The sequence below is a fragment of the Bos mutus genome, chromosome 25 (genome assembly GCF_027580195.1).
Source record: "Bos mutus isolate GX-2022 chromosome 25, NWIPB_WYAK_1.1, whole genome shotgun sequence".
NCBI lineage: Eukaryota > Metazoa > Chordata > Mammalia > Artiodactyla > Bovidae > Bos > Bos mutus.
In genome coordinates this window covers 41,662,490-41,679,863 of record NC_091641.1, presented here as the reverse complement: position 1 = coordinate 41,679,863, position 17,374 = coordinate 41,662,490, and the positions used below count along the sequence as shown (strand labels likewise).

The 17,374-nt window shown below is 59.7% G+C and overlaps 1 protein-coding gene across 5 annotated transcripts in view; it reads right to left on the bottom strand.

Moving 5' to 3' along the window:
- AXIN1 (axin 1) overlaps positions 1-8,730 on the bottom strand; it is a 38,223-nt gene extending 29,493 nt beyond the window's left edge. For 4 of the 5 annotated variants that reach the window (XM_070363029.1, XM_070363032.1, XM_070363031.1 and 1 more), the window contains exons 1-2: positions 8,478-8,730; positions 3,738-4,698 (exon numbers count right to left, since the gene is read on the bottom strand). In XM_070363029.1, coding sequence (XP_070219130.1) covers positions 3,738-4,615 — 878 coding nt within the window. In that variant the 5' untranslated portion in view covers positions 4,616-4,698; positions 8,478-8,730. Of the gene's footprint in view, positions 1-3,737; positions 4,699-8,125; positions 8,265-8,477 lie in introns of those variants that run through there. The other variant, XM_070363030.1, reaches the window with a different exon arrangement.
- Between the last annotated feature and the right edge of the window lie 8,644 nt (positions 8,731-17,374).

Sequence of the window (17,374 nt, the reverse complement as noted above, 5' to 3'; positions counted from 1 at the left end):
CAGCCCCTGGCAGGCCAGGCCAGGCTTCCAAGCCTGTGGATGTCTTACAGGCCCTGGGCCCCCAGGCCAAACCACTCAGCAAATAAATAGCCAAAACACCTGTGCCATCAGACGGCCCTCTGCCAATTCACACCAAATTTAAATGCGGGTAGGAACCAACCAAAGTCAGTGCAGAGTTCCACTGACAACGGGCCACAAAGACCAGGAAAATTTTCCGTACAGAGAACAGCAAACCAGCAAGGAATTTAATGACCCCTCAGCCCAGGGCTCCAAATGACCCCAGGGGACTAGGTTAAGTGCAGAAAACAGCAGGAACACCCCTGTTTTCTCAGTTCTGACAAAGACCTATGGAAAGGGCTCTCAAGTCAGCAACATGAAAAACAGCCATGTGAGCACGTGAAGCCAATGAGGAGCGGGCAAGGAGCGGGCACACAGGCAGCCCCACCTGGTACAGGGAGCCAGGGCAGCCCCAGCAAGCGTAGCTGGAGCGGCCTCACGTGCAGGGCCCGTGGGGCCGGGGAGCTCAGCTCTGGAGCCCCTTGCTATCGTTCTGTCCCAGACAGGCCCTCCTGACACACTCTCCAGCAGCGGCCGCGCTGAGATGGCACGTGCTGCTCCTCCGGCTGGGCAGCGGGGGCAGGCACCAGCACCCACTCTCTTTCTCCCTCCCCGCTGGACAGGGCGGGGCGGCCCTACTTGGTAGGAGCCCAGGCACCGTGATCAGACTGGAGTGGGCCGGCCACACGGCAGCCCTAGCCGTGGGGAGCAGTTGTTTACAGAACATGGGAGCAAAGCTGGCCGTGGTAAGGCAGAGACAGAGCAGCACCCAGAGAAGAGCAGTTCCTGTAAAACCGACCTCCCACATGAGCCAGCACTCACGATCCTAGATGTTCTACCCACAGGAGATGGAAACTCACGTCCTCGCAAAAACCCCCACACAGGTGTTTACTGCAACTGCCCAAAGCTGGACCCATCAGGAAGTCCTCTAGCTGGCGAATGGATACGTACACTGTGGTCCATCCAGAGAGTGGAATACTATTCAGGGCTGAAGCTATGAGCTATCAAGCCACGAAAGGACACTGAGGAACCTTAAAAGCATATGACCAAGTGAGAGAAGCCAATGTGAACAGGTTACATACGGTCTACTTCCAATTACATGGCGTATAGAAAAGACAAGACCGTGCAGACAGTAGAGATTAGGATCGGGTTCATCCGCTGTTAACAAATGACCACTCTGGTAGGGGCGCTGATGGGGTGGTAGGGGGAGGCTGTGCACATGTGGGGCAAGAGCACATAGGAAACCTCTGTACCTTCCTTGCAACTGTGCTGGGAACATAAAACTGCCCTAAAAGACAACAAAAACAAAATCAAGTCTTTAAAAAAAACATGGCTGAAGTCAGAATCACACCGCACCGGAAGCTGGGCCTGCGCCGGACTTTCTGTCTATCTGGGTCAGCCCAACGCCTTCACTGTGGAAGCCGGGCGGGCTGGGTTTTCTGTGACTCTCAACCTCATGGGCCCTAACCGCAACCCCTGTAAAGCGAGCGGACTGTGCTGGACTCCACAGCCTGTCAGTGCTGACGAACACCGGCCCTGACACAGGAGGGCGCCCATCCACACACCCACACAGGCAGCCCCGGGAGGGCGCGTCCCAGTGCAGGCAGGGCTCGGGGGCGCCAGCACCTCCACGTGCCTGAGTCCTCACAGCTGAACATGTTCCCGCAATCGGACAGTAAAGGGTACATACTACGAACAGAGCAAACTGAAGAGAGAAAAAACAAGGCTGCTGCTACAACGGGCCCCCGACCGAGAACTGGGAAGTGTGAGGGGCAGCACGTGGGAATTTCTAAAATCAGAAATCAGAATTGAGCTCAATTTGTTTTCCTCTGCAGCCCAGGCCTCAAATATAATCCCATTTTAAAACTGTTCTAATCGAATACGAAAACCTCCGCGTTAGGTTCTAAAAGCTGTTGTCACTTACTGCCTTCCTTACCAGGGTAATTTTATAGTATATTCTGTCCTAAAAAGATTACTTAATCCATAAGGACAGTGAACAAAAGGTGTATAAAGGTGCACAAAGATTACCTCAAACACTGTATCTTTTTTCATCACGTCACTTAAAGAATATTTAAACCCTGAAAAAGTTTAACACTGTGTTTGTTAGAAGTGGCCAATCTCTCTGCCACAGAAAGCCTGGAGAGGTGATCTGGGCTTTTACCGCCTCCACAGGAGAGCCCAGCACCCAGGGATGCATCTGCAGATCCGCGATTGAATCCGCAGGGCCACAGAATCCACGGCTTTCAGTTCTGCAGGCAGGAGTGTCCGGGACCCCCTACCGACAGGGAAATGAGTGAGGACGCGAGCGCCCACCGACATTGGCTATAGGCCCCAGCTCCACACCAAACACACTTCCAGCAAACTGGCACACTTCCAAACTGGCAACGACTTCCGGAGAGCACCACTTCACGCCTCCAAGGCTGCACCGTGCCCCATGCAAGGACTGATCGCAACTGGAGAGAGCTGGGAACTGAACACACAGCAGCACAACCCTTTCCTTGGCGGGCCCAGGAGGTGCACAACCAATCCTGGAGCCCCCGCTGCAGCCACAGGGAGTTCCCAAGGTGCTCGGACAGCCTGCGGCACAGCAGCCTCCTCGCCACCACCTCCCAAGCGGCCCGGAATTCCCTCCATACTGATGCACTCAAATGTCCTATCAAGCCAAGAGGATCAAGTCTGCCACATAAACCCACCTTCTGTGCAAAAGAACACAAATTTTACTACTAAAGGGTAAGCTTTAAATATCATATGACTCCTAAGAGTTCCAACATTCCTAATGACTTACAAAGCCACATAGGCTAGGCTGTTCTTGATAGGTCAGTCAGTCAGTTCAGTCGCTCAGTCGTGTCCGACTCTTTGGGACCCCATGGACTGCAGCATGCCAGGCCTCCCCGTTCATCACCAACGCCCAGACTTTCCTCAAACTCATGTCCATCGAGTCGGTGATGCCATCCAACCACCTCATCCTCTGTGATCCCCTTCTCCCGCCTTCAATCTTTCTTTATAAAAGTGCCCTCAAAATACAAATATTAAAAACATCTAGGGGGGACTTCCCTGGTGGTCCAGTGGTTAAGAATCCGCCTTTCAATGCAGGGGACTCCGGTTCAATTCCTGGTTGGGGAATGAAAATCCCACATGCCTGGGGCAACTAAGCCCCCGGGCCACAACTACTGAGCCCGTGGGCCCAAACAAAGATCCCAGCAACTAAGACCTGATGAAGCCAAGCAAACAAACAAACAAACAAACAAACATCCGGGACTTCCCTGGTGGTCCAGTGGTTAAGAATCCGCCTACCAATGCAGCGGATTTGATCCCTGGTCCCTGAAGATCCCACGTGCTGCGGGGCAACCAAGCCCGTGCACCACAACTACGAAGCCCACGAGCCGCAACCAGAGCCGCCACCACGGGAGAAGCCCGGGCCCCACGGCTGGAGGGCAGCCCCGCTCGCCACAGCCAGGGGAAGCCCAAGCACGGGAATAAAACACACACACACACACACAATTTTAAAAGAAACGTAAAGACACCTAACACACGAGAAGGTATCGTGAGCAAAGACCAGCCCCACAACTCACCCCGGCTCCGGGAGTCCACCCACTCTGGCTGAAGGACAAGGCCTGTCCCTGGCTGCTTCTCCAGGTCGTGGAGGTGGGCACAGGACTGCAGGCCGCGGGTCGACTCACCTGAACTCTCTTCCTTCGCTGTACCGTCTACTCGAGGAGGCCCTCGGGGCGGCCGTCTCCAGGAGCAGCTTCTGCGTGAGCCTGCCGGGCGGAGCAGGGTCCCGGCCACTGTCTTCATCCACCTCCCGGTCACACTTCCATTCCTCGTCTTCGTTCAGCGTGGGCAGGTACCCGGGGACACCCTTCCCTGTCCCTGACCCAGAGCTCTGGTCACTGCAGAGCTTCGGGCTCTCCGAGCCTGTCCTCGTGTACTCCAGGTAAATGTCGGACTTGAGGAAGGAGGGGTAGGTGTTCTCCTCCATGGTGGACTGGACCTCCGTCTGCGCCTGGTCGAACATGGCGGGGTCGATCTGCTGCTTCGAGATGCAGTCCTTTATGAAGCTCTTGGTGGCGGGCTTGGTCTGCCGGGACACAATGCCGTTGTTATCAAGGATGTATTTGCGGTAGATGGCTCTGGCCAGCTTCAGCCTCTTCTCTTCATTCGAGTCACAGGGCTCCAGTTTTCTGAAGCCGCTGCAGGCAAACCAGAAGTCCAGGAGGTCGGCACAGTCCTCCTGTTTCAGGAAAGTCCTAAACAGGTTTATGCCGTCTTGATCGTCCAGCAGGGAGTGCAGCGACTCGGCCCACTTCAAGTACGGAGGGGTGGGCGACGCGCTGCCCTCAGGCTCGTACCCCAGGTCCAGGTCCGAGCGCCTCGGAGTGGCTGTGGAAGTCTCCCCTTTAATCCCAGCGCCTTTCCCAGAGCAGAAGCTGTGGCTGACGGGCCTGGGGTCTGTGGACACCAGTTCACCCTCCTCACCAGGCACTGGGGGTCGGGGGGCATCTTCGGTGAAACTTGCTCCGAGGTCCAAGGGGAAACCCTGCTCCTGGATATTCATTTTGGGACTCTGTGCGTCAATGAACAATGAGCGCTGCACCCTAATACATCAGTACTTACGGCTCCAAAGTGAATCAATCTGTCCTGTTGAAACCATTAAGAGGACAAGGATTAGGAAAGGTGGGTCCATGGAAACATGACCACAGAGGTTTTCTCACCACAAGACTCTCAATGATGCCCTCCCACTCGAACTCAAAGCCAGAAACTCAGTTTAAATGTTCAATCCTTTGTCACAAGGTTTTGTACTATGTTAGAACAATTTCTGTAAACTTTGCCAACTACAGGAATGCCTCTGGCACAAAGAAATCGATGTCCAGAACACAGAGAGCGTCACTACCCTTGAGGGTCCTTCTGTGAGAACAAAGAGAGACTACAAGCCTGGGGACCCTCCATCCTGAGCTGCTACAGGACTGCGTGGCCAAGCCCTCTCAAGCTCCGGAAAGGCAGGAGGGCTGGAGCAGACACAGGAGCTTCTGGTCCTCCCAGCTGTGCAAAGCCAGGTGAGAGCCAGCCCCTCACGAGGAAGGTGAGGGTGTGTATCTCAGCGTCACAGGGCCGCTGTGATGCGCAGACATGGCACTCCACACCGAAGGCTGGCAGCCATGTTGGCCCTCCACGCTCTTCGAGCCCACGGCTGCTCTGCTTCTTGCTTTCCACCGCTTCACACTGAGTGTCCCCACGACCCGGGCAAACACACAGCAACTGGTTCTTCTAAGTCTCCACACACCCCAAAGAGCAGGGAACCTTCCAGTGAGGAGCACAGGACGCTGCTTCCGTGCACAGGGGCCTTCTCACACCGCTGATGATGTGAAGGCTTTTATTTTTTTTGGCCACACAAGGCAGCTTGTGGGATCTTAGTTTCCCAAGCAGGGAATGAACCCAGGTCCTCAGCAGTAAAAATTTGGAGTCCTAACCACTGGACCACCAGAGAATTCCCATAAACAGTCTTAAAAAAAGCTTCCATCAGACATGCTCTAGACTTGAAAACCTTGCTTAAAAGGAAAGTGTCCTTCTGACAGCAAATGGCAACTGAGTACTCTGAGGAGCAGAGAGGGTACCGAGCAGACGAGGCCCAAACCCTACTAGCTAAGGAAGCCCGCGGCTCACAGGATGCAGCTAGGGAAAGTAAAGGCCACGTGACTCGCCCTCTCGGAGTTAGGGAGCCATGGTTCTGTCTCTGCTGCTAGAAGCCCGTCTTGCACAAGGGAGGGCTGCCCTGTCAGGGCTCTGCCACAGCCTCGCGTCCTGTCCTCCCTGACACTGAGCCCACGGGCTCAGGCCACACCTCCCAACCTGGCCTGCTGGATGTAGGTGGTCTGCCTAGGAGACTGGAGAGAAGCGTGATAGGCCCAATCGCTGAGAGCGCTGAGCAAGTCAGAGGAGCAGAGCAAAATCCAAAAACCTGGCACCAACACAAGGCACAGACCTCCCAGCCACCTCTCCACTCTTGGGCCCTGGCCTACATGCAACCTGCCCCACACCTGGTCTGCACACACTCGCCTGCCAGCAGCTGCCAACACCTCATGGCACCCAGAGGTGGAGGATGGGTCACAACTATTGTCCTGCAGCTAGTGACTAGCCTACCGGGTCGGCTGCAATCTCGGCCTCGGCAGGAACAGCCTGCTTTCTCAGGTCAAGGCCCACGGGCTGTGACAGCTGCTGCTCACAGACCACTTCAACTGCAAGGTCACCTCCTCTGAACCCCATCGATGGGGACTGAGCACCTCTGAGGTCTCCACACCAGCTCCCGGATGCTAGCGCCCTCTTGTTGGGGTCACCATCTCAGGAAGGACCCACACCTGGTCCCCTGAGCCTTACTGCTGGAGATGCTCTGTGGTTCACTTGCCTTGAGAAAAAACTAAGTCACTGTGTTCTAAGGGGAAGCTGATTACAAGTCATGTCACTTTCTCTTAAAGTGCTGATGTCTTCCAGGTAGATGACTTGGAGCAGCCTGGTTTAAACGTTCTCTGCAGGGCCTACAGGATCTGACACAAGGTCTCTCAACTAAGGGGCACCAACAAACATGTAATTCATGAACATTAAGGAAAACAACACTCGGCACAGATGTGGAACATCAGCCTTCACGGGTGCTGAAACAGCAGCAAATTCAACATCGAGCTGTCTTTTCATTTGGGTGAGAGCAAGTCCCCCTAATCATTTAAGCTATCTTCTCATAGCCCGGAAGAAACGTTTCTTAAAATTCACATCTGCTTTTGCCTGTCAACTGACAGGAGTCCTTCGGTGTCCCAGAAGCACAAGAACATCTCTCCACATTGCTGCTGTTATGAAACGCGCTCCCATTACTGAGATCTCCGGGTTCCCAAGAAGAAGCATGGCAGGCGTTCAGCGTGCACACGTACACACCACATAGGAAGATGCTGCCTTGCTTCAGATTAGAGTCACGGACCCACAGGCACTGGATCTCGCCAACAGCCTGTAACCACCTTCAACAAAGGGGACCCCACAAAAGGAATCTACAACTCTGATGCCTCATTTACAATCTCCTTCAGTCACTGCCAAGGAGCACCCCCTGGGTACCACGGCAGCCAGCTCAGAGCTGTAGGCGTGTGTATATTTATTTATTTTACTCAAATGCAACTTTTGAAGTTTTGATTTATGTGAAGTATGGAAACAACAGAGTGTGACTCTGACATACTCCCAACTGTCCGTTAACTAAGGATTGTCCTAAGGATTGGGACTACAGCTTTCCATGTAATTTATTCCCCCACCACCCAAATCCTCAATGACCAAAGAAACCCAAAAAGTCCACTTAGCTTTCCTGAAACCAGAAATCCAAGAAACGTCAACACTGGCTAGGAATCAGACAGAAACATACATGCTGTATGCTTTCCCATCCTTGTTCCTGAATACGAGTTCTTAAAACTGAAACCCAGATAGTGCTATCTTGGGAGGTCAGGTTTAGATGTGTGTGTTCTCCAAAACAAGGCCTGGTCCAAGGATGTCTGAGGGTCTCCCTGAAGCAGCAGAGAACAGAAGTATGAGCACAAACAAGGGGCCAAGATGCACAATCACTCTTTATTAATTATCTTAGAGACCAGCTGAGAAAAATGCCCAGAGGACTAACGCATTTTTCTCTGCTGTGCTCGATGCTAAACTATGAGCGTCACTGCCCTGACTGTACAGCTCTGGTTTCAGAAGGGACTCAGTTCCCATGAAAATGGAGAGCAGAGGTGGACTCTAAGACATACACCCGGGAGAGAGGCAGAGAAAGCTGGGGGGTGAAGCATCTCCCCGAGGGAGTAGAGCCCCTCAAGCAAGCCAGACCACCCGGCCTCAGGCTCTGCCTCACGGGGAGTGCTTCCTCCGGTTTCAGGTTCACTCACTCCTACTTTTTGGTTGGGGGGGCGGGGGTTGTACGGGGAGGAGAAGGGACCCTCCGCCATCCGCCTTATCCCCAGGATGCTTCTGCACCCACCACCCACTCTGCCCCAGGCCCACGGATCACAGCACCGCACTCAGCACCATCCAATCAAACACATCAGCTGCACACCTCAGCCTCCTCCCGGAGGACCTTCCTTCTGAGAATCCCGAGTATTCCTCACTCCTTTCAGCTCACCCAGAGCAAGTGGCTGCCCGCTGTGAGCCGTCCACCGGCCCCAGAGTCAACAGGGGCCGACCCCTCGTCTTCGGCATCAGCAGCGAGCACCCCCTCCTAGACACACCCGCCCTCGCAGCGGTGGGCCGCACGCCTCCTCTCGCGCTCCGAGCCCTCGCGGACCCGGACCTGCACGCCCCCCGAGCCCCTCTTCCGGGTCCCGCTCCCGGCCCGGCCCGCGCGGCCTACAATGGGCGCCGCACAGGCCCGCGCCCCTCAGGAATGCGCGCCCGGCCGCGCGACTCACCCGCGCGGCGGCGGCGGCGGCGGCGGCGGCGGCGGCGGCGGCGGCGGGGCCCCGGGCCCGGCTCCCGGAGCGGCGCGGCGCGGCCCATGCGCTCAGCGGCGGCGCCGCGGGCGGGACGCGGCGGGGCGCGCCCCGGGCGGCCCCCATCGCAGCGGCGGCGCGGCGGCCCGCAGGCGGGCGCAGGGCAGGCCGCGGGGCCGCCGCCAAGGCCGGCCGCGGACTCCCGCCGGCCTGCTCCGCGGGGACGCGGCTCCGGCCCGACTCCGGCCGGTCCGGCGGCGGCGGCGGCGGCGGCGGCGGCGGAGGAGGTAGCGGCGGCCACGATCGCTTCCCCGAGCGGGGAGCCGGAGCCCAGAGCGCCTAAGCCCAGGCCGGAGCGCCCCCGCCGGCGCCGCCCGGAAGTGCGGGGGCGGGGCCCGGAGCGTCGGGCGGGGCCCGGGGCGCGGGGCGTGCCGAGAGCGCGGGGGCGGGGCCGGGAGCACCTGACGGAGCCCAACGCGGGGACAGGGCGAGGAACGCGCGGCGCGGAGCCTCCGGCGTGGAGGCGGGACCTTGTGGGCGGGGCCGAGTTGTGGGCGGGGCCAAGGAGGGGGGAACCGGGCGCAGAGCGCGAGACCGAGCCAGAGCGCGAGACCGAATCCGAGCGCTGGGAAGGGCCTGGAGCCTGGGGGCGGAGCCTCTGCCATAGAGGCGGGGCCTGGGCGTGGGCGTGGGCCCTGAGCGTGGAGGCGGAGCCAAGTGTCCAGGCGGACGGGAGGCGTGACGCAAAGCCTGGCCAAGCGGACCTCAGCGGATATGTCGCTGGGGGCGGGGCCTTAGTGTGGGCGGGGCCAAGACGCCGTCGAACTGCTCTGGTCCCCTGGGGCTGTGTCATTAGGGAGGGTGGCCCGAGCGCCCAACGGAGAGATGGCCCTCAGGCGGCCCCGCAGACGCACGCCAGGTCGGAGCCCTTTTCTGCTTCCCACATGGTGTCCACTGACCCAGGGCTCCAGAGGTCAGCACCCCAGTCCCGGCCCGCCCAGCCGGGCTGCCACGCCCTCCGAGCTCTCTGACCCGGAAGACTCTCGGAGGAGAACGGCCACTGACTGCCCCTGGCACGGAAGAAGCAGGTGTCCAGGAGTTGGACAGTTGCAGGGCCAAGCCAGGCTGACCAGGAGCTAAGCCCCGAGTGACATACGGCCTTTTGGTCCCCCTTCTCCATGCCTACTGCCTCCTGGTCAGCCAGGACCCTGAGAAGGTGGGCTTGGGCTCTGCCCTCCCTGAGTCCCCGTCAGGTCACACAAGAAGGCATCCAGTGAGTGCTGGTTGTCACTAGGGCGGGAGCTCCAACCTCCAGAAAGAGCTGTGGGCGGAATGGCCGGGGCCCCACCCAGCTGGTCCAGGTTCGGGGTTCCACTCAGGCACCATCCAGGGTCCTGGCAGGGGCTTCACTTCCCACCACTGCCCCACGGGTACCACTGGCCCAGGCCAGCCTGAGAGCAAGGGCTTCCGGATGTCCCAACACCTGCATGACAACCCCCTCCCCCTCACTGTTGCCATGGCCACCCTGGCCTGATCTGCAAGCCCCACTGGCTAGCTCCTGGGTTGCCCACCTGTCACCAGCCCCTCCCAGAGGAAAGATGTAGGCACCAGGAAGTGCTGACTGCCCCCCACGGAAGTGTCCCTGCAGTCCACCCCCACGATCATCCAGGACCTCATCCTCCAGCTGTGCCACGTCAGACCGGGCACCTTGAGAAATGCTCCCAGGGGCCCCAGGGCCTGGCTAGTACCCCCTTGTACACACAAGGAGGTTGGAGCTCAGGCCGCACAGGGACCTGCTCGCGTCCTCCAGACCTGGGGCCCCGTATCCCTCACCTGTCCCAAGCTGTCCCCAGCACCCCCCGTCCCTCTGTCCTAGGCTGTCCCCAGCAGCCAACCTGCTCCCTGGAGCCCTCACAGTCTTCAGGGCTCTTCCCTGGCTGCCTCTGGTCACTTGCCCCCAGTCCCTGAGGTCATCTCTGATGCCACTACCTCTTCCCAGGGACACTGCTCACCCCCACTGCCCGCTACGAAGGGAGGAAGTCCAGGCTCTGGGCACTCCCCCACCAGCCAGCCTCCTACGCAGCTGCCCACGGCTGGCACCTGCCTGAGGTGCACAGCACGGAGGCACCCCAGCTCTAGCAACCAGCTTCCTAGGGCTCAGTACAGCCTCCTCCGACACCCAGGCTTTCATCCGTGAGGGAGGAGGCCACAGGGGAGTGCCCCAGCCTGCCGATAGCCCAGGCCGCCTCTGAGGGCTGTCACCACACCCAGGACTGGCTGGGTAGGGGCAGTGGCTACGGTGGGTCAGCACCGCAGAGGAACAGCACTGATGAACCCAGCTGGACCGACTAGGGTCCTTGTGACAGGTGTCACTCTCTCACATCCCCTGGGATGGTCCCAGGCTTCCAAGGGCTGGTACAGGAGATGCCTTTGCAGCCTCTCCCTGGCTCTGTTCAGCTGCAGAGCCTTAGAGGCAGAGTGGGTGGGCTTCGTGGCACAACAGGGTCTGTGTGGGCTGCAGGAGTCCTGGGTAAGCTGGACAGACAGCAGGGCCTCCAGGACATCGGTCCTCAGGCTGTCTTCCCACCTCCAGACACGGGCCCCCAGTGCTTGCCTTGGTTCTGCAGAGCTGCTGCTGTGGCCAGGCCAGGCTCCCAGGGTCGTGTCCACATCCATCCTCCTCCTGGCCCATGGCGGCAGACGTCCCCAGGCCCTGGGACCAGAGCAGGGCCCTCGCACCTCCGGCTCCTCGGGGCCCTCACCCTGTGGGGACAGGAAGGGAGTCAGAAAGCCTCGAGGAAAGGCTGCAGCCTGCTTCCATGGGCTGTGGCTGTGGGCACTCAGGGCGGGCATGGGGGAGCCCACAGGAGGGAGCTCAGGGAGACTCTGGAGAGAGGGAGGCAGGGAGGGCAGCCCCGGGGGCCTGTGCTGGAACAGGGGTGGCCGGTCAGAGGGACTGCGTCAGCCACCCAGAGCTGTGATCAGACAGAGCCGTGGGAGCCTGGGAACAAGGAAGTGCAGGCTGGAGCACTTTCTCCTACAGAGGGCCTTTCCGATGCACCCTCCCCAGGGGCAGGAATCTGCCACCACAGGCTTTGATGTGATAAACTGTGGATGACGTGTGTTCAGGCTTTCCAGGAACTAAATGAAAAACTTAAAACCAGAAAAGAAATTATTTTCTTCAACTTAAGACATAAAAGGAATATTTGAAACACAGTGAGCTCTGAAGCCTTATGGGTGTTTGTTTGTCCACTTGGCTGAGGAAGACCATTTATCGTAAGAAATGATTCGCAGGAATCATCCATGATTGACTGAGGAGGCACGTTGAGGGGCATCAAGCCTGATGCCACATGTGGGGGACGAGCCCCCGGGATGGGCTACTGCTCATAAGGTCCGCACCCTCTCCTAGGAGAGGAGGACGAGGAAGAGGCTGCTCTGAGTCAGCCTTGTGGAGGCGGTCCCGCTTCACAGGCAGAGCCTTTTCTGGGTTCTGCGTTTTCTTGCTCCTCTGCCTGGTCACAGGTGTGCATGGTGGGGGTGGACAGTGGGCAGGCAGGTGAGGACCCGAAGTGGAAGGAGGCCTTGGCTCATTCATTCTGACGAGGGCACGTGGACTTCCCTTCCAAGAGGCGGCCCCAGCCACAGGGGCCACCTGCCTTTCCGGCAGTGAACTTGGCCCCGGCGACTCCATATCTTGTCCAAGTGTGCTTTTTCCATCAGCTCTGAGCTCAGGGAGGGGGTGGGGGGAGGAGGTGTGCCCCCATCACAAGTTTGGCAAAGGATGCGGAGTCGTCACACCGAGGGCATGAGATACACACCAAGTAGAAAGGCTCAGAGCCCACACACACGGTACCCGCCTGGGTGGATGCAGAGGACATGCCTGTAAAGGCAGGAAACACCCCAGAACACCCACGCTGGAGGGGACAGGGCCGGGCTGGGGTTTCTTCATGCGTCAGGAAGAAGGTCCACAAGGACACTAACTGTTGTGATCTCAGGAAGGCCAGCAAGCTCTGCAGCAGGCTATCTTCCCATCAATGGTTGGTACAAATTAATCCAACAGAGTGAGACAGGTGCAGGGGAGGACCTGGGGCTACGGGACAGAGCTGATCCCTGAGGCAGTGTCAGACTGGGTGTGACTGCTATGGTCGCCCCGAGTCAGTCCTAGGACCGGCAAGGAGGTGCGCCTCCTGGGCCAGCCGGCTCCATGGCCGCCCGTCTGGGCCTTTCTGAGCCCAGGCTCGGCCTCTGACAGGTCCTCCACCTCTTTCCACCTGTGTCCAGCTCCTCTCGCCCTTCATACCTGTGGGCAGGCGTGTTCTTCAGGCTGGCATTCTGCATCCCTCTTGCTGCCTGGACTTCTCTCTCCAGCCTGCAGCCAAAGCTGCCACAGACAGGTCAACCAGTAGCCACCCCAGCCTAAGTGCCAAGCAGGGAGGGCAAGGGACAGGAGCAGGGTTTTCTTCAGACAAGCTGGCTCCAAGGCCAGTTCAGTGGCACAGCCGATACTTTCTGACCCTGCTGCTTTCTGTCATCCAGTCCCAGTGGCCCCCACTCCTAGGAGATGCTTCACCCTACCCCGGCCTCTCTCAGGCCAGGAGGTCCCACCCAGAGTGAAGGAAGCATTCCGAGCACCCTGCCATTGCAGGCATTCTCAAAGACAACCAGCCGCAGGGGTCACCTGCTTGTTCCGCTTGCTCGGAGCCCCAAGTCGCAGGCCCAACAAGCCAGCGCCACGCTCGTCCCAGGGTCCCTGAACAGATGACTCACCCAGCAAACCTGAGAGCCCCCACACCCCTGCTGGCCCCTAGGAGTCAAGGGCCAAGTCCCAAGCCAGCACACTGGATCCCAGGGTACCCTCCACACGTGCCCAGCTCGGGTCTTACCCTGTGTCCTGAGGGGGTTGCATCACTCCAGGTCAAGGGGCATAGCAGGGCCACCCTCCTGTACTGCCTCTCTGGTGGATTCTGACCACAAGGCTGCCTGTTAGGCTCAGGGACAGAGGCCAGGTGTTGAGGGTTTGATGTCCAAGGTGGCTCCCGACAGCCACTGGGGCCTGGGAAGGAGGAGGGGCGAGCAGCACCCCCCACCCCAGCTCCATACCTCCCCAGCTTGGTGCTTTGGGACCCCCTGTCCAGCTCCCGCCTCCCTGGATACTTGAGCACCTGCCTGCCTCAGGCCAGCCAGAGTCTCTGGGCACCTCCCTGAGCCAGAGTGCCCTCCTCAGCAAGTGAGGGTGCCGACCTGCTGCTGGCCTCAGAGGTCTGTGTGCAGCCCTCCATGAACAGGCGTAGGCCATGAGCTGGACCCTACGCTGGCCATGGTCCAGGTCGAGTATCTCAGACACGTCACCAACAGAGGACTGGCCTCCCAGCCCCGCCCACTCCCAGTGCTTTCCCCAGGAGCGGCAGATCCAGGCAGAGGGGCCAGGTCCCCGAGGGACGCCCGCCCTCCTGCTGCACTGACTTCACACCGGGTGGACTGGCACCTCTGTCCTCCCTGTTCCCTGTCCCAGCTGCCCCATCCCTGAAGTCCCCTCCTGGGGCAGTGAGAACTCACACCCATCTGTTGGTTATCCCTTCTCCTTCGGTCTGACATACTTCATTCCACCCCCTCGAGCCTGCACGGTCCGGGGACCAGGGCCACTCCCCAAGCTCATAGCTGGGGACTGGTGCCAGGAGATGGGGAAGTGTGCCCAGGTGGACCAGCTGCCCTCGCCCACACCCACGCCCTCACTTGCTGTCCCTCGATGTCTCTCTCGGCTGCCTAGGAACCCTGCGGCCACTGCGGCCCAGTTATAAGTATGTGATTATGTATGCCGGGTCCCTCTGGCCCCTTTGTTGCTGCAGAATCTGTCATGGCAAACAAAAGTGCACTGGATTAGCCACAGTGGATTAAAAGATTTGCTTCTCAGAGTTTACCTAATAACCTAACAATCGCACAGACGGAGGCTTTGAACCTCCAAAACACGCTCGCCAGGCCATCTGGGAGCTCGCGGCCTCTGCGGGCAGCAGGACGACCGGGCGCTTTCAGGCGCCTCCGCCTGTCCTCACGGCGGGCTCGGCCGCAGCGGGCCTGAGCCCTCGGCTCCTGCCAGGTCCATCTGGGCCAAACACGGGGACGAGAGCAGACCCGGAGAATGTGGAGGCCCGTGCTGGGGGCCAAGGCCCAGGGAGGACCGACTTCCAGAGGGCCTGCTGCCCAGGGCTGGCTGCGGGTGGTGGGTACCGGGCCTCGCCTGCGTGGGCTCAGCCCCCAGGGTAGCACGTAGCACACAGCGGCAAGGACACTGCAACATGGAGGGCGGCCGTGGCCGGCAGGTGACACGCCGGGCTCCACCACGCCATGGCGCACGGTCCCGCTGCTGGCGCCCCTCAACGCGCGTTCCTGCACACACGCGTGCACACGCGCACACATGCACACACATGAGCGTGTCCCTCTTTGATCTCCAAAAGACACTCCATTTACAAGCTCTTAATCACAGCTGCCTTTTCGGGGCCTGTCCTCTGAAGTCCCGAGTAATGGGATTTGGTGCTTCTGATCCATCTTGGGCTGACCGCTCCCGTTATAGGTGGACATTTTTTCCCTTTTTTCCGCCTTTTTTTTTTTCTTCTTAAAAAAAAAAAAAATGCTCCTGCAACTGCATTGCCTTGACATGCCTGTTGCCTAGCCCTGGGAGCAGTGGCCGGGAGAGGGGCTGGGCGGCCGTTACGCCCAGGGCCCTGGCCAGTTGGGGGTCTTTGATGCCGCCTCTATGTGAAATCTGCCGAGAAAGACCCACGAGAGCGGTTTCCTGGACCTCGGTGCGCTGCGATTCGTCCTGCCTCGTGCCGTTCCCTTTGTCTCTCTTCCCATGACCCTTCCTTGGGGTATCTGGGGAGAGGGTCCCAGGGTGAAGGTGCAGAGGGCGGGGTGGGCGGAGGGCTCTGGGCTCCGCCACAAGAACAATGGGCAGCAGGGAGCGCGTCCACCTGTCTGCCTGTCCACCCGTCTGTCTGTCCATGCGCCCGCCCGGCTTACCTCACCTGCCTGGCTCCGTGCGCCTGCTCCCGCCCCACCGGCCCGCGCTCCGCCATGCTGGGCCTGGCCGTCCGTGAGAGCACTCTGAGCCACTCCAGGAAGCGGGTCCCTGCTCTTGGCCACTGTGTGGCTGCGAGGAAGAAGCGTGACTCTAGGCTGCAGCTCAGGCTCCCACCGCCGATTGGCTGAGGCAGGGACCAGATGACGGCCTCGGAACCCTATGGTAGCCATGGCAACCAGCCCCTTTAGACACCGCCACCCCCGAGCCACTCCTGACTGCGGAGGGAGCAGGCGGCACCGCTGGTGGGCCCATGCCAGGGTCCCCTCGGAGGGTCAGGTCAGACGTGGCTGGGTGGTGGCTGCTCCTGCAGCAGCCATTGAGCGTGTACGTGTGTTGTGCACGTCCAGCATGAGGGGCTCCCTGTCCCTCTCTTGAGACGTGTCTCAAACCACTCCATGCCCTTCCTGATACCCTGGCAGTGGCAGGAACAGTGTCCATGCAGCCCCTACTAAGAGGATGACTTCAGGTCAGGCTTGCACCAGGAGCTGAAGGCCAGGCCCACGCTGGTGAGAAAATAATGGGTGAGGGCAGCGGAAGCGGGAGCCGCAGGAACTCCCCACCCTTGAGGGAAGTCCAAGCTCTCTCCACCTAGACTACAAAGGGCCTGCCAGCCTCATCTCTGCAGCCAACCCCTCCTCCGCCCTTTGAACACACTCATGTGACCCCAGCACAGCCCTCCTGCCCCAAAGACTTTGTGTGCCTGTCCGACAGGACCAGGGGACTCTTTCCAACCCCAAGGCTTTGCAGCTGCTCTTCCCAGGGCCTGTCCCCAGCCTGCTGGCCTCAGCAAGGCCTTCCCTGAGGTCTCAATGCCACAGCTTTCCAGCAAGGACACAACACACCATCACTCCAAGGACCGGCCCTTCTGGGTGTTACAGGGCAGACAGCATCCTAGAGCCACCCAGACCCCATGTTCCTGACAGCCTATGGTCTTTCCATGGGCTGCTGGGGTCAGCACCACCTTGTCGAGGTCCCCGTGAAGGCCACCGGAGAGCCCTGGGCAGCCCAGCCCCACCTGCTGAGCAGAAGATGGAGACTAGAGGCCAGGCGAGGAGGAGCAGGTGTGAGCCTCATGCCCCAGGAAGAGGCCAGAGTTGAGGCAGACCCTGAGGAGTCCACTGCCAAAGCCAGAGGGTTCTGGAGTCAAGGGGAGTGTGGGACAGGAGCCCAGGGCTCACACACTTGACGGAACAGAAAGAGGGCACGCTAGACTGGGCCCAGAAGCTGCTTGTCCAGTACCCTAGATTCATCCCACACCTCTTCACACTGGCCTGGCTCCACCCCACGCTGCCCAGTCTCCGAGCTTCCACCCCCAGCCGTGGGGCCTCCTGTCTGTGGACACCTAGCGCAGGCAGAGCCTGTCCAGGGGCAAAGTGCAGGCGGGGGCTCAGCGCTGGGCCACCTGGGGCTGCTAAAGGGGCTCCAGCCTGTTGCCAGGGAGCGCCAGACTGCACAGGTTCTTCTGACCCCTGCAGGGCTCTGCCTTGGGGGCAGCCAGCGGGGGTGGGAGCTGGCTCAAGGGGCAGCGATGAGTGTACAGGCTGGGTGGGTCCCAGTGCGTGTGGATGCCCCCACGGCTCCTCTGACTCCCCCGCACCCAGACAGGGCCCAGGCTGCCCTGTGCAGATGGGAAAACTCAGGTGAGACCCTCCTGAGGGGCCCTGCCCCTCTTGACCTAGGGTATCCCCTTCTCTAGGGACTCAGGGACGTCAGAAGGAGGCAGTGAGCTCAGCATGCCACACTGTCAGGGCCCCACGGCTGGTCCCAAAGGCCCCTCCCTAGTCCAGAGCCACTGTGA